This window comes from Camelus ferus, chromosome 10 (assembly GCF_009834535.1).
Source record: "Camelus ferus isolate YT-003-E chromosome 10, BCGSAC_Cfer_1.0, whole genome shotgun sequence".
Lineage (NCBI taxonomy): Eukaryota > Metazoa > Chordata > Mammalia > Artiodactyla > Camelidae > Camelus > Camelus ferus.
In genome coordinates this window covers 62,675,148-62,694,861 of record NC_045705.1, presented here as the reverse complement: position 1 = coordinate 62,694,861, position 19,714 = coordinate 62,675,148, and the positions used below count along the sequence as shown (strand labels likewise).

The window sequence follows — 19,714 nt, the reverse complement described above, 5'->3', positions numbered from 1 at the left end:
CCCAAAACCTAAAAGCTGAAGAAACGAGATTGGGGGAGCGTTTGGACCCTGAGTGCAGGTCACAAGCCCTAGCTTCTAACCCTCCATTTCACCGGGAAGAGGGAGTCGGGACGGATGCTTTGGAGTGTGTTTACTCTGGAGAATCAAGACTTTTGTGGGGTACAAAGACCAACCTCAAATCTCTGAAAGTTTTCCACAAGAACAGAGGACTGGACTTACTCTCTGGTGACTTTTCAGAGCAGAACAGAGACAAAGGTTAAATGGTGGCAAGGCAGATTTAACTTTAATTTGGTAACAACTTTCGTGATTAATTTCCCATTGTTATTCGAACTGTTTGCCTAGCACTTTGCACAGACAGGGGTGTGTGTGTGTGTGTGTGTGTGTGTGTGTGTGTGTGTGTGTGTGTGTGTGTGTTATGCAGAAATGTTAATTTCCTTCCTGTTCTCACAGCCGTAGGAAATGAAAGGGTAGTATTCTAGGCTAGGAGGCGTGGTAGCTAATAGCTCAGCAGTGTTCTAGAACTACTCTGAAGAAAGCTCCCTCCGAAGCGGCGGAAGTTAACAGGAGGAGGTAGAGGAGTAAGTGCTGGTAAGGGAAGGGAGGGTTGCTCTCTCTGGGCATCCATGCATGACCGAGGCTGATTCTCTTCTCGTCACATCTGCGGTAAGGGACAGAAGTTCTGGTTGGAGGTGGATGGGTGCTGAGGTCTGATCGCCTAGCACGTGGCCTCGAGAGGAGCTGGTACCATCCCCAAGGACTGATGCTAGCTCCAGCCTGGGCCTTGGGAGGGGCACGTCTGTGACCTGCCCAGAGACAGAGGGCACTAGCATGTCACCAGGTGGGTGGAAGAGCTATGGATATGATGGTGACACCACAGTGGGCATCCCCTCCATTTTTCTTTTGACACCACAATAGTCTAGAAATCTCACAGGATTCCATGGAGGAGGGGGAAGAGCAGGAGATAAATTCTCTCTGGCCTGGAAGGGAAAGAAGACGGAACTATTGAAAAAAAAAAAGGGTATGTGACATGGCTTAGAAAATGAGAGCAGTGCTGGAGCCGGAGGGCCTGGGTTGAAATCTTAGGTAGGCCACTTGCTAGCTGTGTGACCTGGACAAGTTACTTACCCTCTCTGTGCCTCACACCCCCCATCTTTAAATAAAGGATAGTAACAGAACTGAATGAGTTAATACACGTAGGGTGCTTAAAATCATGGTAAGTGCTATATGAGTTCTTTTTTTGTGTGTGTTCAATCAGCTTTTTATTTTTATTTATTTGTTTTTAATTTAAATTTTTAAATTTGTTATTGAAGTGTAGTTTGCTATATGAGTTTTGTATAAAGTTGTTGACTCAAAAAAAAAAAAGCACAATGCGAGAGTTATGAGTTAAATTTTATTTGGGGTAAGATACAGACTATAGCCTGGGAGGCAGCCTCCCAGATAGCTCGGAAGTATTCTGAAGAGGTCAAAGGGGATGCAGAATATCTATGATTTTAGTGAAGGTGATACGTGCAGCCACGCACACATTTTGGCAGAGGCTTGCTGCTAGTCACGAAGAGCAGACGTCTCCATGAATGATTTTAGTGCTTTTTTAGATATAAGAAGATGCAAGAATTTGGGCTCATAAAATCTCCTCCTGAAAATATTCAGCTCTCTGAAGGACTGTTCCACCAGTTTTCCCATCAGTTTCCCCAGAGCACGGAGTGCCTCATTCCTGATCTCAGCCCTGAACTCCTTTCAAGGTGAGCTGAAGTTCAGCGACAACAGTGGCTCGTGACTTCATTCTTTAGTGTCAGACGGCAAGGGACAATTTTTTGTTGGCAAAGTTAATCGTGTATTTTGGACTCAAATTCATACCTGTGACACTTGGTGTATGTGGGAAGCTTGTCTGGGACACAGGGGTTAAGAAGGAGCTGTCTCAGTGTCCTGTAATGCCTTGAGGGACCCTCTAGTTCCATTGCTGGCTTTACAGATGAGGAATTGAGGCTCAGAGGACAGCAGGGACTTGGCCAAGGTTGCTGTAGACCAAGGGAATTTGGTGGCAAAGCAGGGACTGGAGATCAGGAGGAGGGGAGCCGCAAGCTGGAATCCTGAGTCAGCCTCTCGCCAGCTGTGCGATCGCTGTGTAGGGCTGTCCAGCTGTGGGATGAAAGGGCTGCTTTGTGGGCCTCCAGGCCTGAGCGGGAACAAGCAGCGGCTGTCTGACCTCCAGCTGGTCTGGGGACTGCTTCAGGACTGCTGCCTGGAGGAGAGGCCATCCTTTCCTTCCCACTTCCAGCTGGCTGAGGGCTTGGGGAGGTTTGTCTGACTTCTGGAGACTTATCGCAGCCCGTGTCAAGGTCATTGGAAATTAGAGTGTAGGGGAGCTTCAGTGTGACACCGAAGGGGGCCCAAACTAGAGACGGAGCCTGTCCTGTCTTGGCTGAGCACTTTACCAACAATCACACTGGTCCCTGCATCTTGCTTTTAAAAACATTGCCTGCGCATGTATGTGCACGTGCACGTGCGCATGGATGTGTATGTATTGCAGGGGCCTGGAGATTTAAATGCAAGGGTGAAATGCTCTCTGCTGGGGTGAAATGCACTGTGTTCCAGCTTCTAGCTCTTCCTGGTTCATCAGAAATGGTTTCCTCTAGAGATGAGGAGGCCTCTTTCCCCTAGTGGGATTCCTGCTATGATGCTGGAGAGAGCAGAGTGGGTCCAGAACACCCTAGTGTCTGAGGTTGCATTTTCCCTGCTTTGGTTGTGGTTTTGCTTCTAGTGGCACCTGTGGCTTGTCTTTGGAGGATCTACTCCAAGAGCCCAGAGACACTGGGTGGCTCTTAGCCGAAGGCTCAGGGGTCAGTGCTTGTGGGAGTGTGAAAGCCCGGGGTTGGGGCACTTTTGAGGCACAACTTATATCCCAGAGTTCCTTGTGGGAGCAGGCAGGAGCCTCCCCCTCCAAGACTTGCATGAAATCACACCCAGGCTCAGCTTCATCCCCTTCCCTGTCCTGCTTCCCTTGCTTCCTCACTGGTTTCTCTGGGAGCAACTTTGAAATAAATCACATATATGAAACCTCTCATCCTGGGCAACTTCTGGGGAGGCTGACCTAAGATGGTCCCTTTCTTCAGGCAACCCACCAAAACCACTGATCTGGGTTTCCCCTGCGAATGTTTGTAGAGCACCTTGAAACTTTCCTTGCCATGCACCTTTGCCCTTGTTTGATTTTCTGAAACTCAGCCTAGACCACATATTCCGGAGGGCAGGGAGCTCACTTAACACAATCATAAGTCCATGTATGTAGATCATGTCTCTGTCCACTATATTCTAATGCTCAAAACAAGGCGAACATCCAGGTTAATTATGTTGCAGGTTCAACAGCTGTAACCAAAGCCTAAATAACAGAGGCTTAAATATAATACAACTTCATTTCTCTTTCATGTAATAATAGTCCAGGTTGCTCCACAGTGATGGGGACCCACATTCTTTCTAGTTGCTTTGCCATCTTCCATGTGTGATAGTCATCTCTCGGTCTAATATGGCTGCTCCAGCTCCTGTCATTACATCTGCTTTCCAGCTAGCAGGACATAGAGAAGGGGAAGCAGGACATGCCCTTTCCTTAAAGGGCATAACCAGAAATTATACAATTACTTCCAGTCACATCTCATTGGCTATAATGAAGTCATAGGTGGCATTTTTAGGTGAAAGAGAGGCTACACTTTAGCTGGGTGGCTTTAGACTAGGGGTTTAATTACCAAAGGAAGAAGGAGACAATGAGCAGTCCCTGTTATATCCTCTTGTTTCAGTGAAGATAAGCTGAGTCATACTGTGGAGACATAAAACCCCCAAATCTCAATGGTTCAACACAACTAAGGTTTATTTCTCATTCACATCTGACATCGGTGGGCAGGGAGACCATCACTGTCACTTGGAGAGGAAAGCTGATGGAGGCCCCTTCCGGATGCAGGGGAAGGGTGTGTGTGGCAAATTGGACTCTGCTTTTTAAAGGCTTCCATTTGGAAGGGATACATCACCTTTACTCGCTTTCCACTGGCCAAAGTAAATTCCATGGTGATGGAACACCTGGGGGTGGTGGGTACATAGAAGGGCAGGGAAAGTGTGATCCTGTTACAGAATATTTATGACAAGTTACAGTGGCCACCAACCTCATTTGTGTGCCTATACTTTGTCCTTTTTTGGTTTGCCCCACCCTGCCCCTCAGCCTCTTTTGGCTTGTAGATACGGATTTGGATGAGATTATATGAGAGGACATATCCTAAGATGTTGATAAGTGGGGAAACAAAGCAAAACAAACAAACAAACAAAAAAAGAAAAAGAAAAGAAAGAAAAGAAAAAAAATCCACAAACTATAAGAAAGCATGTTTACAATCACAATTTTGCATTTATACGAGACTGTATATGTGTGGTTTTACATAACTTTAATAAAGTAATAAAGGAAAGAAAAATTTAAAATATAAATTCATTTACCAAAACCACCAAAATAACAATAATAAAGCTGTACCATACTAACCATAGTAGTACCAGATTTAAGTTTGGAAGCATTTTACACTTACACAAAACCTAAAAGAACCATAACTTTAACAAGATAAAACTTGATTTTTTTTCCTCCAACTTAAAGAAATCTGGAGTTAGGCCATCCAGAGCTTGACTGGTTTCCATCTCCAAGGTCGCCTCAGGGTCCAATACAGCTACAGGAGTTCCAGCCATCACATCAGACATCTAGACAACAGTTGAGAAGAAGGTGGGGAGGGTGAAGAGACTCATCTCCCAACTGAATCAGCTCCTTTAAAGTAGCCTTCCAAGAAATCCCTCTCAATACGTCTGCTTATCTCACAAAGTCACCAAGTCACAACTAACAGTAAAAGAAGTTGGGATATGCAGTCTTTTAGCTACTGAGCACATTGCTATATAACAAAATATATTCCATGTTGAAGGAAAAACGGAATGGATGATTTTATAGGCAGCCACCAGCCCCTTCCTCAGAGACACAAAACCTTTCTGAATCCCTCTATTTTTTGGGTGGAGGGAGGTAATTACATTTATTTATTTACTTATTTTTTAATGAGGTACTGGGAATTGAAGCCAGGACCTCATGCATACTAAGCATGTGCTCTACCACTGAACCATATTCTCCCCCAAAATAAAACCGTTTTTAATGGAGCAGGCTGAACTGCTGGGCACAGTGTGGAAGCGATGAAGAAGGAACAGGAGCGAGAAACCATCCAGACATATCAGACTTGCAGTTCCAGAAAACAAACAAACAAACAAACAAACAAACAAACAAACAAAACACCAAAATCTTCACTGAAGGTCTCCTGGAGACTGAATTGGGGATTATACATACCACATGGCCAAACTTCCTTTAAAAACTGCTTTTCCAACTCAGTTCCTAAATCTCTCTCAATATCTCAGCTTCTTAAATATCTTGCCTTTGTTACCTTACATTCTGACCTACCTGTCCATCCTTCCTTACCTCTGTTAGCATCACTTGTCCATCCAGGCCAGCAGCATCACAAGATCCAGGAGCTAAGGAGCTAAACGAGCAAACACTTTTTAGAAGCGGGTAGAAACATGACTATTTCTACTTTAATGTTTCTTGCTCCTGATCAAGATCACCTAAAGGGCTGAGATGTCTTGGAATTCTAACATCCCAACCAAGGATGTGATTTCCTTGAGGCTGGAGATGATGTGTTCAATTTGTATCCATAGGTCTTAGCAGTACGGGTATTCGGTGAACATATGGGGAATGAATGAACAAGAGAAAAGAGTAAGGAGCTGCCTTTTCTTTCTCTTTCTCTTTTTTTGCATGTATCAGGGACACTCTGAATATGAATGACATTGGGTATAATCAAGGCATGGTATATGGGGACATAGGTGCAAGTGATGGGGGTCCAGGGCCAAAGAGGGCTGGGGCAAGAGCCAGGGGAAGCCGAAAAGAGCCAGAAGTGGAAAACAGAAAGAAACGAGGTAGGAAGAGCACCCTGTTCTAATGCCACCAGCCTCAGATGACTTGAATTTCCTGCCACTTTTTCTCCCTCCCTCCTTTGCCCTGATTCTGTGTCTTTAGTTATTCAGGAGGGCCAGCGCTCACCCCCGCCCTACCATAAGATGATTTGGCAATGACCCAGTTAATTCGGAGAGTATGCAGCAGTTTGTCATTTCCTCTCAACACCCTCAGTGGAATAACCATATCTGTCACATTCACAAGTCATTATTGTCATTGTGTTAGGAGTTTCTAGCATCTGTGTAAAATGGTGTATAATATAGTCTTTGCCTGTCCTTACAGAAATTGCTATCTAGGGGGAGGGAATGGTCTATTACAGAAAAACGTTGTAAATACCAAGAAAGGAAAAAGTGTGGGGTGTTTGACAAATATAAAGGGGGTACTTAACCAGCCTTGGGGATACAAGAGGGACTTTCCAGAATTGGAGTCTAAGACCTAAAGGATGAGTGATAGAAAACCCTAAATAACAGTGGTTTACAAAGGTGGTTTTTTTCCCTCTCCTGTAAAAAATCTGGAGGTGGGCATCCAGCAGGGTCACAGGGCTCCATTGTGTCAGGGATCAAGCTCCTAATTGTGTGGTCAGTATGGCCTCCAGTCTCATGGTTGCCTCATGGTTCAAGATGACTAATCTAGCTCCAGCCATCACACCTACATTCCACATTCCAACACAGTACCAGTAAGTAAAAGGATTGCTGAAGATAAACTCGAGTTAATCTATCAGTGTTTTCTAATTTTTTTTTACCCCCAAAGTAATACATGTACGGTATTAAAAATTACATAGCACAAAAGGGTTTAAGGTCATTTGCCCTGGCCCTCCTCACCCCTTACAAGCAGTTTCAACCCAGCTTTCTGGCAGCTGCTGTCAATGGGAGCCACTTTAACATTATGTTCAAAGGATGTGTTTGCAAAACCAGCCATGGCATCTCTCAAATGAGTTACAGGTGTCTCAAAAGGGTCAGTAGCAGAGACTGACTTCCTCACTGATCCCTTCTGTGCTCTAATGGGTGACTATTCATTGGAGAAAGGTGATCACCTGACCCAATGGAGGCAAAGAAGAGTAAACTCTGCTGGATAGGGGTAACAATGATTATCTTAGCCAATCAGATACATTCTTTCCAAAATTTGAGACTATCTACTGAAAGGAAAGGGTCTTTTTTTGGATATTTTATTTTTTAAGCAATTTTATAGAGTTACAGTCATTTTACAATGTTGTGTCAAATTCCACTGTAGAGCACAATTTTTTAGTTACACATGAACATACATATATTCATTGTCACTTTTTTTTTTCTCTGTGAGCTACCACAAGATCTTGTATGTATTTCCCTGTGCTATACAGTATAATCTTGTCTATCTATTCTACATTTTGAAATCCCAGTCTGTCCCTTCCCGCCCCCCGCCCCCTTGGCAACCACAAGTTGGTATTTTATGTCTATGAGTCTGTTTCTGTTTTGTATTTATGTTTTGTTTTTTTTTTTTTAGATTCCACATATGAGCGATCTCATATGATATTTTTCTTTCTCTTTCTGGCTTACTTCACTTAGAATGACATTCTCCAGGAGCATCCATGTTGCTGCAAATGGCATTATGTTGTCGGTTTTTATGGCTGAGTAGTATCCCATTGTATAAATATACCAAATCTTCTTTATCCGGTCATCTGTTGATGGACATTTAGGCTGTTTCCATGTCTTGGCTATTGTAAATAGTGGTGCTGTGAACATTGGGGCGCAGGTGTCTTTTTTGAAGTAGGATTCCTTCTGGATATATGCCCAGGAGCAGGATTCCTGGGTCATATGGTAAGTCTATTCCTAGTCTTTTGAGGAATCTCCATACTGTTTTCCACAGAGGCTGCACCAAACTGCATTCCCACCAGCAGTGTAGGAGGGTTCCCTTTTCTCCACAGCCTCTCCAGTATTTGTCATTTGTGGACTTTTGAATGATGGCCATTCTGACTGGTGTGAGGTGATACCTGATTGTAGTTTTGATTTGCATTTCTCTGATAGTTAGTGATATTGAGCATTTTTTCATGTGCCTATTGATCATTTGTATTTCTTCCTTGGAGAATTGCTTGTTTAGGTCTTCTGCCCATTTTTGGATCTTTTTTTTTTTTTTTTTTCTTATTGAGTCGTATGAGCTGCTTATATATTCTGGAGATCAAGCCTTTGTCGGTTTCATTTGCAAAAGTTTTCTCCCATTCCATAGCTTGTCTTTTTGTTTTACTTACGGTTTCCTTTGCTGTGCAGAAGCTTGTAAGTTTAATTAGGTCCCATTTGTTTATTCTTGCTTTTATGTCTATTGCTTGGGTAGACTGCCCTAGGAGAACATTTTTGAGATATACGTGAGATAATGTTTTGCCTATATTTTCTTCTAGGAGGTTTATTGTATCTTGTCTTATGTTTAAGTCTTTGATCCACTTTGAGTTTATTTTTGTGTATAGTGTAAGGGAGTGTTCTAGCTTCATTTGATTTACATGCTTGCTGTCCAGTTTTCCCAACACCATTTGCTGAAGAGACTTTATTCCATTGTATAGAAAGGAACGGGTCTTAACACCAAAGAAAAAGAACAGAATCAAATAGGGAGAACGAGGCCTTGAATATTGCTGTTCCTGGCACTATCAGCACCCCAAGATTTTGCTGTTATGCGGTCCAATAATTTCCATTTTGCAAAAGCTGTTTTGAGTTGGGTTTCTGTAACCAGCAACCAAGGTCTTAACATCTAATAAGGTTTTGAATTTGTGTGGCACGGTTTCCTTGGTCTAAGAAACTCTCCTCCTGGGGTCCTATTTTTACAAAGGTGCAATTATAGACGGTGCTGAGAAATAACACAGGGAATGGGCACCTCCAGGCCTGTTGTTCAGAATGAGCGCCTAAAGAAGAGAGGGCCAGCGAGCATCAAGGTCTTGCTTCACATGGCATCAGCCTCGTGATTCTGGGCAAGTGAGGATATATAAAGCCGTCTGTTATTTTTTAAAACACTACCCACTCAGAATGGACTAAATGTAACCTAGGGCCTGGGAAAACAGGTTACTTTTAGGGGAAGCTACTCAGAGTTGTTTTGAGGAGCCCGCCAATTAGTTCCAGACGGACAGGCACTGCTGTTTGCCACGGTACAATTAAGACTGTGATCACTCCAGTTCTGGCGTCGGGATTCCGCAGTCAGAGCTCAGACCATCTAGGGGGTCCCCTCGGTGCTGGGATTCCATTCATTTCTTTTCGGGTCTCTTTTGGACCGCTTTGAGCAGCCCCCACAAAGCCGAGGCCAAGTTCTGTTAGAATCTCTCGCAGACCAGAGAAACTCCAGATGCCTGCGCAGGCGCACTCGCCCACGGCGGTCTGGGCTCCGCCCAATGGGCGGGGTCCCTCCCGGGGGGCGGGGTCCCTCCGGGGGCGGGGCCTGGCTGCACCGCACGCGGGAGGGGTCTCGTGGGCCTTCCTATGGGTGAGGTCCCGAGGGACCGCGAATGTGAGTGTTGTGGGGGCGGCGGGGCGGCGTCGTGGTGACTAAGAAGCCCGCGGCGCGCCCAACGTGTGGAGGAACGAGTAGCGTGAGCCCAGCTCCCAGCACCCGGACGTTGGAGGGGGTCATATCCGGCAGGAGGGGGCGGGCCACGCGGGCCCCGGAAGTGTGGGCGCGGCCTGCGATTTAACCCGCGGCGGCGGTGGCAGCGGCGGCGGCAGCCGGGGTAGGTGAGCTGGGCCCAGGGAGGGGCGAGGACGGGGATGGGGGTGGCGCTGCAATCGCTCGCGGCGCGCCCCCTCCTGCCGGCCCCAGATTGGCAGAGGCTGGTGATTGGGCGCGAGAGCCGCGTGACTCCCGCCGAGGGCCGGCGCCCCTGCCCCTCGCAGGTGGGAGGGCGGGAGAAGAGAGGGGAAGCGGTAAGCACTGCCTGAACTCCCTGCGCTGGTCGCGCCTCCAGCCCCGCCCCCCCATCCCGCACCGGCCGTCCTCCACCCCGTATTGGACATCATGCTGGTCACACTTCTGGTGACGTTAGAGCCAGTTTGCCCATTGTACAGGTGGGGAAACAGGCCCAAGAGTGGGGTCTGAAGGACACTCTTGTCTTTAACTACCTGAGCTATGCTTTTTTTCCAGGGCAGTGAGGATGGGACTTTCAGCCTTGGGTCTGTTCTTATACTTTATTCTGGACCCGGACTTGGACTGCCCAGCATCACTGACCAGCCCCTAGTCCTGGACCTGCTGTGTACAAAGAGCATTGGGGTGTGTTTGTGTGTGTGAGAGAGAGAGGGAGAGAATTAGTTACTGGCAGAATTGACTCTACACCTCAGGGTTTCAGGCCTTGAGATGAGTCGATGCTTTCTCAGCTACACAATGTCTGGGCTCACTCACCCTGGGAACGTCCACCCTTAGCTCTGGAAACTTAACAAACTCACTTCCCTCCACTTCAGCAGTAGCCCAGTAATACTATTGCTGACTCAGGCTTTTCCACCCTCTTCATTGGCTCCCTGTCTCTTACCCAAGAGTCCCATTTCCTACTGGTGCATCCAAGATGTTACCACCGTCGGCGACTGGCAGACCTACAGCTGAAGGTGGTGGTAACAGTGATTTGGGAAGAAAACGGTTTCTTTGGCTGTTGTCCAAAGCTGCAACCCTGCACAGACCTGAACTCTGGTTCTGGATGGGAGGGCTTGGGGCGAAATACTGGACACTGAAGTGAGAGGTTTTTTTTAATTTTAATTTTATTAGGTTTTTTTGGGGGGCGGGGGAGGGAGGTAATTAGGTTTATTTATTTCAATCCCTAGGACCTCATACATGCTAAGCATGCACTCTACCACTTTGAGCTAGACCCTCCCCACTGAAGTGAGTGTCTTTTGTTCTTGTCTATCCCAGTGCTCAGAAAAGCTTTTTCCTAGATTATCTCAGAAATCTGGCTTGGTGCCTTGTCATTTCCATTAAGTAGAAACTTTTCTTTGCAGACTTCATCTGGGCAGCTGCCGGTAGCTTTTTTTTTTTTTTTTCAATTTTAGGTAGCAGTAGCTCTGATTTCTTTCTTGGCTGCCATGTGCCGTTGGCTCTGTTCTAGGGGCTTTATGAACATGCTGGATTCTGAGAACACTTCAAGGTGAGCCCATTTTACAGGTGAAGTGAGTCATAGAGATGTTAAGTAATTAGGGTAGGGTCCTATAGCCAGTAAGTGGCCGAGTAGGGATTTTTAACCTGTTGTTAGTCGCATTTCAAAGCTAGTATATTTGCTGGATGTTAAGAATCATTTGTGATACTTCTTGAAAATACAGTTCACTTCTAGGAAGTCTTGCTTAGACTCTGGAGAGGGACCCAGGAATTTGTATTTTTAACATTTGCCCTAAGTTGGGAAGCACTGCCTTAACAAGTCTGTAGATTTGCTGAGCTTGGCAGTGAAATTGTTTCTAAGGATTCTTGTTATCGTTTTGCTTGTTGCTGTGAAATTTGCTTATCTGCCGTAAATCTGCTGCTACAGCACATTTGGGTAACTGGCCATATGAATCATCTCTGGACACTGTTGGCCAGCCCTAGTAGGGTTTTTCCAGACTGACCTAATAGCTTAGCAAAGACCTGTTTTAATCTGATTGGCTCTCTGTTCAGAAATTATTTCAGTTTCTCCTTGGGGTCTGGAATTTTTAGAAGGTTCCAGTTCATTCCAGGATAATTGGCCTATGACAGAGACATCTCTGTGAAGGCCCAGTCTCTGAGGTTTAGGGAGCTTTAAATGCATGTGTTCCTCCACTGCACATCTCCCCTTTCTGTGGTTTATGTGAAATACTTGCGCAAATACCAGACAGGTTTGTCGTGATTTAACTGGGGCTGACAAGTGGTGTCTTAAGCTTAGGATGGGCCAGAGAAGAGAGGAGAGGAGAGAATGAGCCGTGAATGTCAGATACCCCAGGTCAGGTATGCCTAGGACTGAAGACATGTATGTATTTTAAGTCACGCTGCTGATTTATCTGCTCCCTCCTGCGTAGAATTACAAGTAGTATAAGAGGGAAAGTCAGCATTATGCTATTACTTTATTCTTCTGTCCAGTAAACATTGGTTTCTAATTTAATTTCTTTATAAACAGAGGATGTGCTTTGTATGTTTTGGATTGTTTTAATTTACTGAGACTTGTGTTATAGCCTAGCATATGGTCTGCCTTGGTAAATGCCCTGTGAGCACTTGAGAAGAATATGTTTACTGCTGCTGTTGAGTGGAGTGGTCCATAAATGTCAGTTAAGTTGGTTGGTGGATCTGTTCCAGTCTTCTGTGTCCTTACTGCTCTCCTGTCTACTTGTTCTATCAGTCATTGAAAGAGGGGCATTGAAACTTCTGGCTGTAATTGTGAATTTGTCCATTTCTCCTTATAGTTTTGTTAGTTTCTGCTTCATGTGTTTTGAAGCTCTGTCCTGTACATGAACATTTTGGGATGTTATGTTCGTTTGATGAATTGACCTCTCTTATCATGAAATGACTCTTTTAATCCCTGGTTATATTCTCTGCTCTGAAACCGTACTTTGTCTCATATTAATATAGCCAGTCCAACTTAAAAACAAATTAGTGCTAGTGGATTGATATCCAGAATAAAGAACTCCTACATCCCAACAATGAAAAAACAAAACAGCCTGATTAAAATGGGCAAAGGACTTTAGAAGACATTTGTCTAAAGAAGATATACAGATGGCTAATAAGCACATGGCAGTACTCAACATCACTAGTCAGTAGGGAAATCTGAGTCAAAATGACAATGAGATACCACTTTATGCTCATGAGAATAACTATTAAAAAAATAAGTATTGGCAAAGATGTGGAGAAATTGGAACCTTATTTATGCTGCTGGTGGGAATGTAAAATGTGCAGCTGCTGTGGAATACAGTTTGGTAATTCCTTAAAAAATTAAAGATAACATTACTATACGATCTAGCAATTCCATTTCTGGGTATATACCCTGAAGAAGTATAAGCAGAGACTCAAACAGACATCTGTACACCAGTGTTTATGGCAGCATTACTCACAATAACCAAAAGGTAGAAGGAACCCAAGTGTCCAATAACAGATGAATGGATAAATAACATGTGGTACATGCATACAATAGAATATTATCCAGCTTTAAAAAAGAAGGAAAATTTGACACATGCTACAACATGGATAAAACTTGAAGAAATAATGCTAAGTGAAACAAGTCAGTCACAAGAGGACAAATGTTGCATGATTCCTCTTATGTATTGGAGTTTACAAAATGCAAAATCCATCAATATGCTGCCTACGAGAAACCTGCTTTAAATATAAAGACAAATTGTTCAAAAGTAAAAGGATATAAAGAGATACACCATCTCCTCTAGGTTCCTAGAGTAGTTAAATTCATAGAGACAGAAAGAAGAATGGTACAAGGGCTGGGGGAAGGGGAGAATGGGACGTTAATGTTTAATGGATACGAGTTTCAGTTTGGGATAATGAAAAGTTCTGGAGGGAGGTGGTGGTGATGGTTGTACAACAGTGTGAGTGTATGGAATGTCACAAAATTGTATACTTAAAAATGGTTAATTTTATGAATATTTTAGCACAATTTAAAAATGGATAGGGATTAAAAAAATTAGTATGAGTGTGATATATCTTTTTATACTCTTTTACTTTTGAATTATTTGTACCTTTATATTTAAAGTGGGTTTCTTATAGGCAGCATATAATTTTGCTTTTTGTTAAATCCAGTCTTAGAATTTCTGCTTTTAATTGGGATGTTTAGACCGTTTACATCGAATGTGATTATTCGTGTAGTTGGGTTAACTCTGTCATCTTGCTATTTCTTTTCAGTCTGTTCCATGTTCTTTCCTCCGATTTCCCTTTTTTTCCTAATCTCTTTAGGACTGGAGTAATTTTTATGATTCCTTTTTCTTTCCTTTTAGCTATAACTCTTGTAGCTATTAGCTATAGTCTACTAGCTATAACTTTAAAAATTTATTTTTATAACTCTTTTTAAAAAGTGGTTACTTTAAGGTTATAGTGTGCATCTTTAACTTGTCACAGCCCATCATCAAGTGATACTATACTACTTTACATGTAGTTTAAGAACCTTACGATAGTATACTCTCATTTCCTCCCTCCTGGCCTTTGTGCTCTTGTCACACTGTTCACTTCTATATATGTTATAAGTCCCACACAACACTGTCATTATTATATTTACAATTGCTATATCTTCTTCTTGGATCAACCCCTTGAGAATTTTGTAGTGTCCTTCTTTGTCTCTTGTAACAGTCTTTATTTTAAAATCTATTTTGTCTAATGTAAATATTGCTACTCCAGCTTTCTTTCGATTTCTATTTGCATGGACTATCTTCTTTCATCCCCTCACTTCCAGCCTGCATGTTTCTCTAACTCTGAAGTGGGTCTCGTGTAGACAGCATATGTATGGGTCTTGTTTTTGTATCCATTCAGCCAGTCTATGTCTTTTGGTTGGAGCATTTAATTCATTTACATGTAAGGTAATTACCAATACATATGTTCTTATTGCCATTGTTAATTGTTTTGGATTTATTTTTGTAGTTCTCTTTTTTTTCTCTTCTTCTTATTCTCTTCTCTTGTGGTTTGATGACTCTAGAGTTACATTTGGATTCTTCTTTCTTTTTTGCATGTATATCTATTATAGATTTTTAGTTTGCGGTTACCATGGAGTTTTGGTGTAGAAATCTGTATATACACATGATTGTTTTAAGTTGCTGATCACTTAATTTCAAATGCATTTTAGGTACCCTGTATTCATACCCTCCTCCCCTCATGATTACTTTTCTTGTTTCTAATTGTGGCCTTTTCTTTTTTACCTAGAGAAGTTCCTTTAACATTTGTTGTAGAGCTGGTTTGGTGGTGCTGAATTCTTTTTGCCTTTGCGTATCTGTGAAGCTTTCGATTTCTCCATCACATCTGAATGAGAGCCTTGCTGAGTAAAGTATTCTTGGGTGTAGGCTTTTCCCCTTCATCACTTTTAACATATCGTGCCACTCCCTTCTGGCCTGAAGAGTTTCTGCTGCAAAACCAGCTGATAACATTATGCAAGTTCCCTTGCATTTTATTTGTTGCTTTTCTCTTGCTGATTTTAATATTTTCTCCTTATCCTTAATTTTTGTCAATTTGAATACTGTGTGCCTTGGTGTGTTCCTCTTTGGGTTAATCCTGTGTGGGATTCTCCGTACTTCCTGGACTTGAGCGACTGTTTCCTTTCCCAAGTTAGGGAAGTTTTCGGCTATTATCTCTTCAAATATTTTCTCAGATCCTTTCTCTCTCTTTCTGGGATCCCTATAATATGAATATTAGTGTACTTCATGTTGTCACAGAGTTCTCTTAAACTATGCTCATTTCTTTCCATTCTTTTTTCTTTTTTTTTCTTTTTCTTGCAGTAGTGATTTCCACTAATCTGTCTTCTAGCTCACCAATCTGTTCTTCTGGTTCATTTAGTCTATTCTTGGTGCCTTCTAGTGTATTATTCATTTCAGTAATTGTATTCAACTGTTTGGGTATTCTTTATATTTTCTAACTCTTTGCTCAACACTTTGCTCTGTGTATCTATTTGCCTCCCAAGTTCTCTGATCATCTTCACAATCATTACTCTAAACTCTTTCTTGGGTAGATTGCCTATCTCCTCATGACTTATTTCTTCTTCTGGGATTTTATCTTGTGCCTTTGCCTGGAATGTATTCCTCTGCTGCCTCATTTTGTCTAAATTTCTGTTTGTATTATTATGTAGGTTAGTTACATTTCCTGGCGTTGGAGAGGTGGCCCTCTGTATGAGATGTCCTCTGTGTCCCAGCAATGCACTCCCCCTTGTTACCCAAAGCTAGGGTCCAGCTGGTTCCAGGGTGGAGTCTGGCTTTTGTTTGGAGACTCATTCTGCAGGCTGTGGGACTGTTGTTTTCTTACTTCTGGTGTCTGCCCCCTGATGGGTGCAGCTGGACTAGAGGCTTGTGTGGGTTTCCTGACAGGAAGGGTCGGTGCCTGCCCACTGCTGGGTGGAGCTAGGTCCTAGTCCTCTGGTGAGTAAGGCCATGTCTAGGGGCTTGTCTAGAGGCAGCTGTGGGCTCAGGAAGTCTGCTGGTGGGTAGGGCTGCATTTGCATCCAGTAGGTTGTTTGGCCTCTGGCTTCCCAGCACTTAAGCCTACAGGCTGTTGGGTGCGGCTAGGTCTTGGTGACCCAAGCAAGATGTCAGCCTCCAGGAAAGCTCTTGTAGATGAACACTCCCTGAATGTCTGCCACCAGCTTTTATGTCTCCAGGGTGAGCCACGGCCACTCCCCACCTCCCCAGGAGAACTTTCAAAACCAGCATTCCGGTCTGGCCCAGGTTCCTATGAAATCACTGCTTCTGCTCTTGGTCCCGGCTCACACAAGATTCTGTGTGCACTTCTCAAGAGAGTGACGTCTGTTTCCCCCAGTCCTGTGAAACTCCTGCAATTAAGCCACCTGGCCTTCAGAACCAGATGTTCTGGGGTCTCCTCCTAATGCCAGAACCCCAGGCTGGGAAGCCTGACGTCGGGCTTAGAACTCTCACTCCTGTGAGATAGTCTCTGCAATTTAATTATTCTCTGTCTTGGAGGTTGCCCATCTTAGGGGTATGAGGCCTGATTGTATTGTGAGCATACCTTCCCTCTACTGTCCTGCTTTGGTTCCCTTTTTATGTTTCCAGTTGAAGATCTTTTTTGCTAGGTTCTGGTCTTTTTTTTTTCAATGGTTCTTTAGCAGCCATTTGTGGTTTTGTTGTAGTGAGAGGAGGCAAGCTGGTGGTCCTACTACTCCACCATCTTGACCGAAAATCTCTTATCTCTGTTTTTGAAAGGTATTTTCCCTGGGTATAGAATTTTATGGCAATTGTTTTTCTTTCAGCTTTTGACGATGTGATTCCAGTGTTCTCTGGCTTGGGTGATTTCATATAAATAATCTGCTGTCATTCATATTTTTGTTCTGTTCTTATGTGTCTTTTTTTCTTCTGGCTACTTTTCTTTTATTACTGTTTTTAAACAATTTAATTATGATGTTCCTTGGTGTAGTTTTCATGTTTCTTGTGCTTGGGTCAGTTGAGGTTTTGGATCTGTGGGTTTAAAGCTTTCATCAAATTTGGAATTTTCTTCAGCTACTAATTCTTTAGATATTTTCTGTACTCTCTCTCTTTTCTTTGAGGAAACCAGTTACATGTATATTAGGATATTTCAGGTTGTTCCTCAGCTCTCCGATGCTCAGTTCGTTTTCTCCACAGTCTTTTTTGTTGTTATTGTTGTTTGTTTTGCATAGTTTTATTGCCATTTCTTCAAGTTAACTGGTCTTTTCTTCTGTAGTATCTAACCTTCTGTTATTTTCATCTAATACACCTTTTATCTCAGACATTTGTAGTTTCCATCTCTGGCAGTTTAATTTAGGCCTTTTTTGTATTTTCCATGACTCTACTTAACATGCTCAGTCTTTCCTTTAGCTTTTTGAATATATGGAGTACGGTTGTAGCAACCATTTTAGTGTCCTTGTCTGCTAATTCTGTTATCTATATTTTTGAGCCTGTTTCTGTTGATTGATTTTTCCCTCATCATGGATCATATTTGCTTGTTTCTTCATATGTCTGGTAATTTTTGACTGGATGTCACATGTTAAAAATTTACCCTATTAGGTATTGGATTTTGTTGTTGTTGATATTTTTGCATGTCTATAAATATTCTTGGCATTGTTTGGGGGCACTATTAAGTTACTTGGAAATAGTTTGATCCTTCAAAGTCTTGCTGTTAAACTTTGTTAGCTGGGACTGGAACAACCTCTAGACCAGGATTAACCTTCCCCAGTACCAAGGCAATACCTTCCTTAGTACCCTGCTGATGTCCTGTGAGTTAGGAGGCATTTCCACTCTGGCAAGTGGAGACACAAATTAGTCTTGGCTCATTCTGACGTCTAAGGATTGTTCCCTGACCATCAGCACTCAGCTGAAAACTAGAGTGGGGCCCACTGGAGATTTCCAGAGTTCTCTCTGTGTAGCTCTCTCCTCTCTGGTATTTGACCCTGTGAACTCCGGCTACCTTGATCTCCCTAGAGCCCCAGCCCTCTCTTCCCAACTTGGGGAGACTGTTGGGCCCGTGCCATGGCCTGGAAGCTCTCTCTAGACAGTAGATTGGGGCAGTTATAGGGCTCACCTTGTTTGCTCCCCATTCTTGGGAGTTCGTCCTTCACTGCCTGATGTCCCACGTCTGAAGACTGTTGTTTCATTAATTTTGTCTGTAGTTGTTTGAGGCAGGAGAGTAAATCTGGTCCCTTCCTTGTAAGCTTGCTGACAAGTGGCGGTCCGTGTGCAGTCAGCGCTCACTGAGTGCCTCGCGTGTGCGAGGCACTGACCTAGGTGCTGGGACACGGAGATGAGTGAGTCGGGCGCTGTGCCCTTGGGGAGCTCGCAGTCTTGCTGCAGAAACATACTGATTCCTACATGGAAGTGCTACGTGGTACTTACGGAGCACCGTGGGAGCACAGGACAAAGTTTTTCGGAGAAGGAACAAGCCACGCTTCCTGGACAGCTAACAGGGAAGGATTGGCAGGCATTTTGAAGCTGGAGAGGGTGTAGGGAAGAATTCCCAGGCAGAGGGAACAGCAAGAGCAAAGGTGGAGCATCAGATCTGGGAACTCCCAGAGGGCACGATCCCTGTTGTATTGATCTCTATGGATGCAGAGTATTTATCAGGTGATCGGAAGCATGTTCTTTGTTCTGGGAATAGTAGGTAGAACCGAGTGTTGATGGAGTACACGGTCCGTGGAGTAGGAGGGAGAGCTACCTGGAAGGGGAGGCTTGGGGTCAGCTGGTGCACGGCCTTGTATGCCAAGACAAGGAGCACAAGATTTTGAATGTGGGACCAAACACTGAGTTTTTTAAAAAAATATTTTAAGCAGAGTGTGAGAGCTCTGATTGACTGTGTTCTTTGGAGATTACTGAGGGATGTGGAAGGGGGCTGCAGAGGCCTGAGTCTGTTAAAACCCGGCAGGTGGCTGCTGGAGAAGCCAGCTGGGGGTTGACATTCTGCACAAGGATGGAGATGAGTCCTGAGCTCAGTGTGGCTGCTGGTATGGCATTGCCACCTCTCTCCTGTTTGATGATGATCTTTGTAGATCCCTGCCTGACTCAAGAGTAGCTTTGAGGAGGCTCTGGCCTGCTTTCTCTTTTTCTGTGGCTACACAGTTGCCACACCTGCCTGCCTCTACTGGACCCAGAATTTCGCAGGGTCAGACAGCACTGGCAAGGGTAGGGTGTGTAGCCTGGGGCAGCCCCAAATAGCGACAAGAACGAACCTCATCATGTTGGCCTTTGAACAGACACACTTGAGTGACCCCATACAGACTCCTGGTTATTTATCCTGAGTAGGCCTTTGGCATGACCTTAATCTTGTCTTTCAAATTAAGGAATGGTTGAACCTGTTTGCTCAGCTTGATCTGTGGGTGAGAAGGTGCAGGATTGGGTGGAGGACTAACAACTACAGAGCGAACTCCTTTCTGAGTCACCTCAACAGCTGGGAGAGAGGGGAAACACAAGGAAGTTTGTGTGAAGTTGCTTAGAATGGTTTTCTTTTCCATTTCAGAGCTGGGACCCAGAGAAGAAAGGGGCTTCTCTAAGTGGCTGGGTTGTGTTTTACTGTCAGGAAGCTTCAGGAACAGGCTCCTTATTAAATGACCTATGTTTTGGCCAGCACGTTGATGGAAGCCGAATGCAATTGTCCTGAGTTCCATCCAGCATGAGAGTTCTG

General features: G+C 43.9%; 1 protein-coding gene and 1 long non-coding RNA gene across 7 annotated transcripts in view; one reads left to right on the top strand and one right to left on the bottom strand.

Annotated features, from left to right (window-relative positions):
- The first annotated feature begins 493 nt into the window (after window positions 1–493).
- Window positions 494–19,714, top strand: part of VPS37C (VPS37C subunit of ESCRT-I) — a 35,009-nt gene continuing 15,788 nt past the window's right edge. The window contains exons 1-2 of one of the 6 annotated variants that reach the window (XM_032489524.1): window positions 9,401–9,683; window positions 10,987–11,081. Coding sequence is in view for 1 of the 6 variants with exons in the window: in XM_032489522.1 (XP_032345413.1) it covers window positions 9,721–9,876 (156 nt within the window). In the remaining 5 variants the exon portion in view is untranslated. The other 5 variants (XM_032489525.1, XM_032489523.1, XM_032489526.1 and 2 more) reach the window with 5 other exon arrangements.
- Window positions 14,524–14,924, bottom strand: LOC116666494. The gene is made up of 2 exons (XR_004323385.1): window positions 14,785–14,924; window positions 14,524–14,558 (listed from the first exon to the last, which is right to left on the bottom strand). It is a non-coding gene; the product is annotated as an uncharacterized LOC116666494 (long non-coding RNA).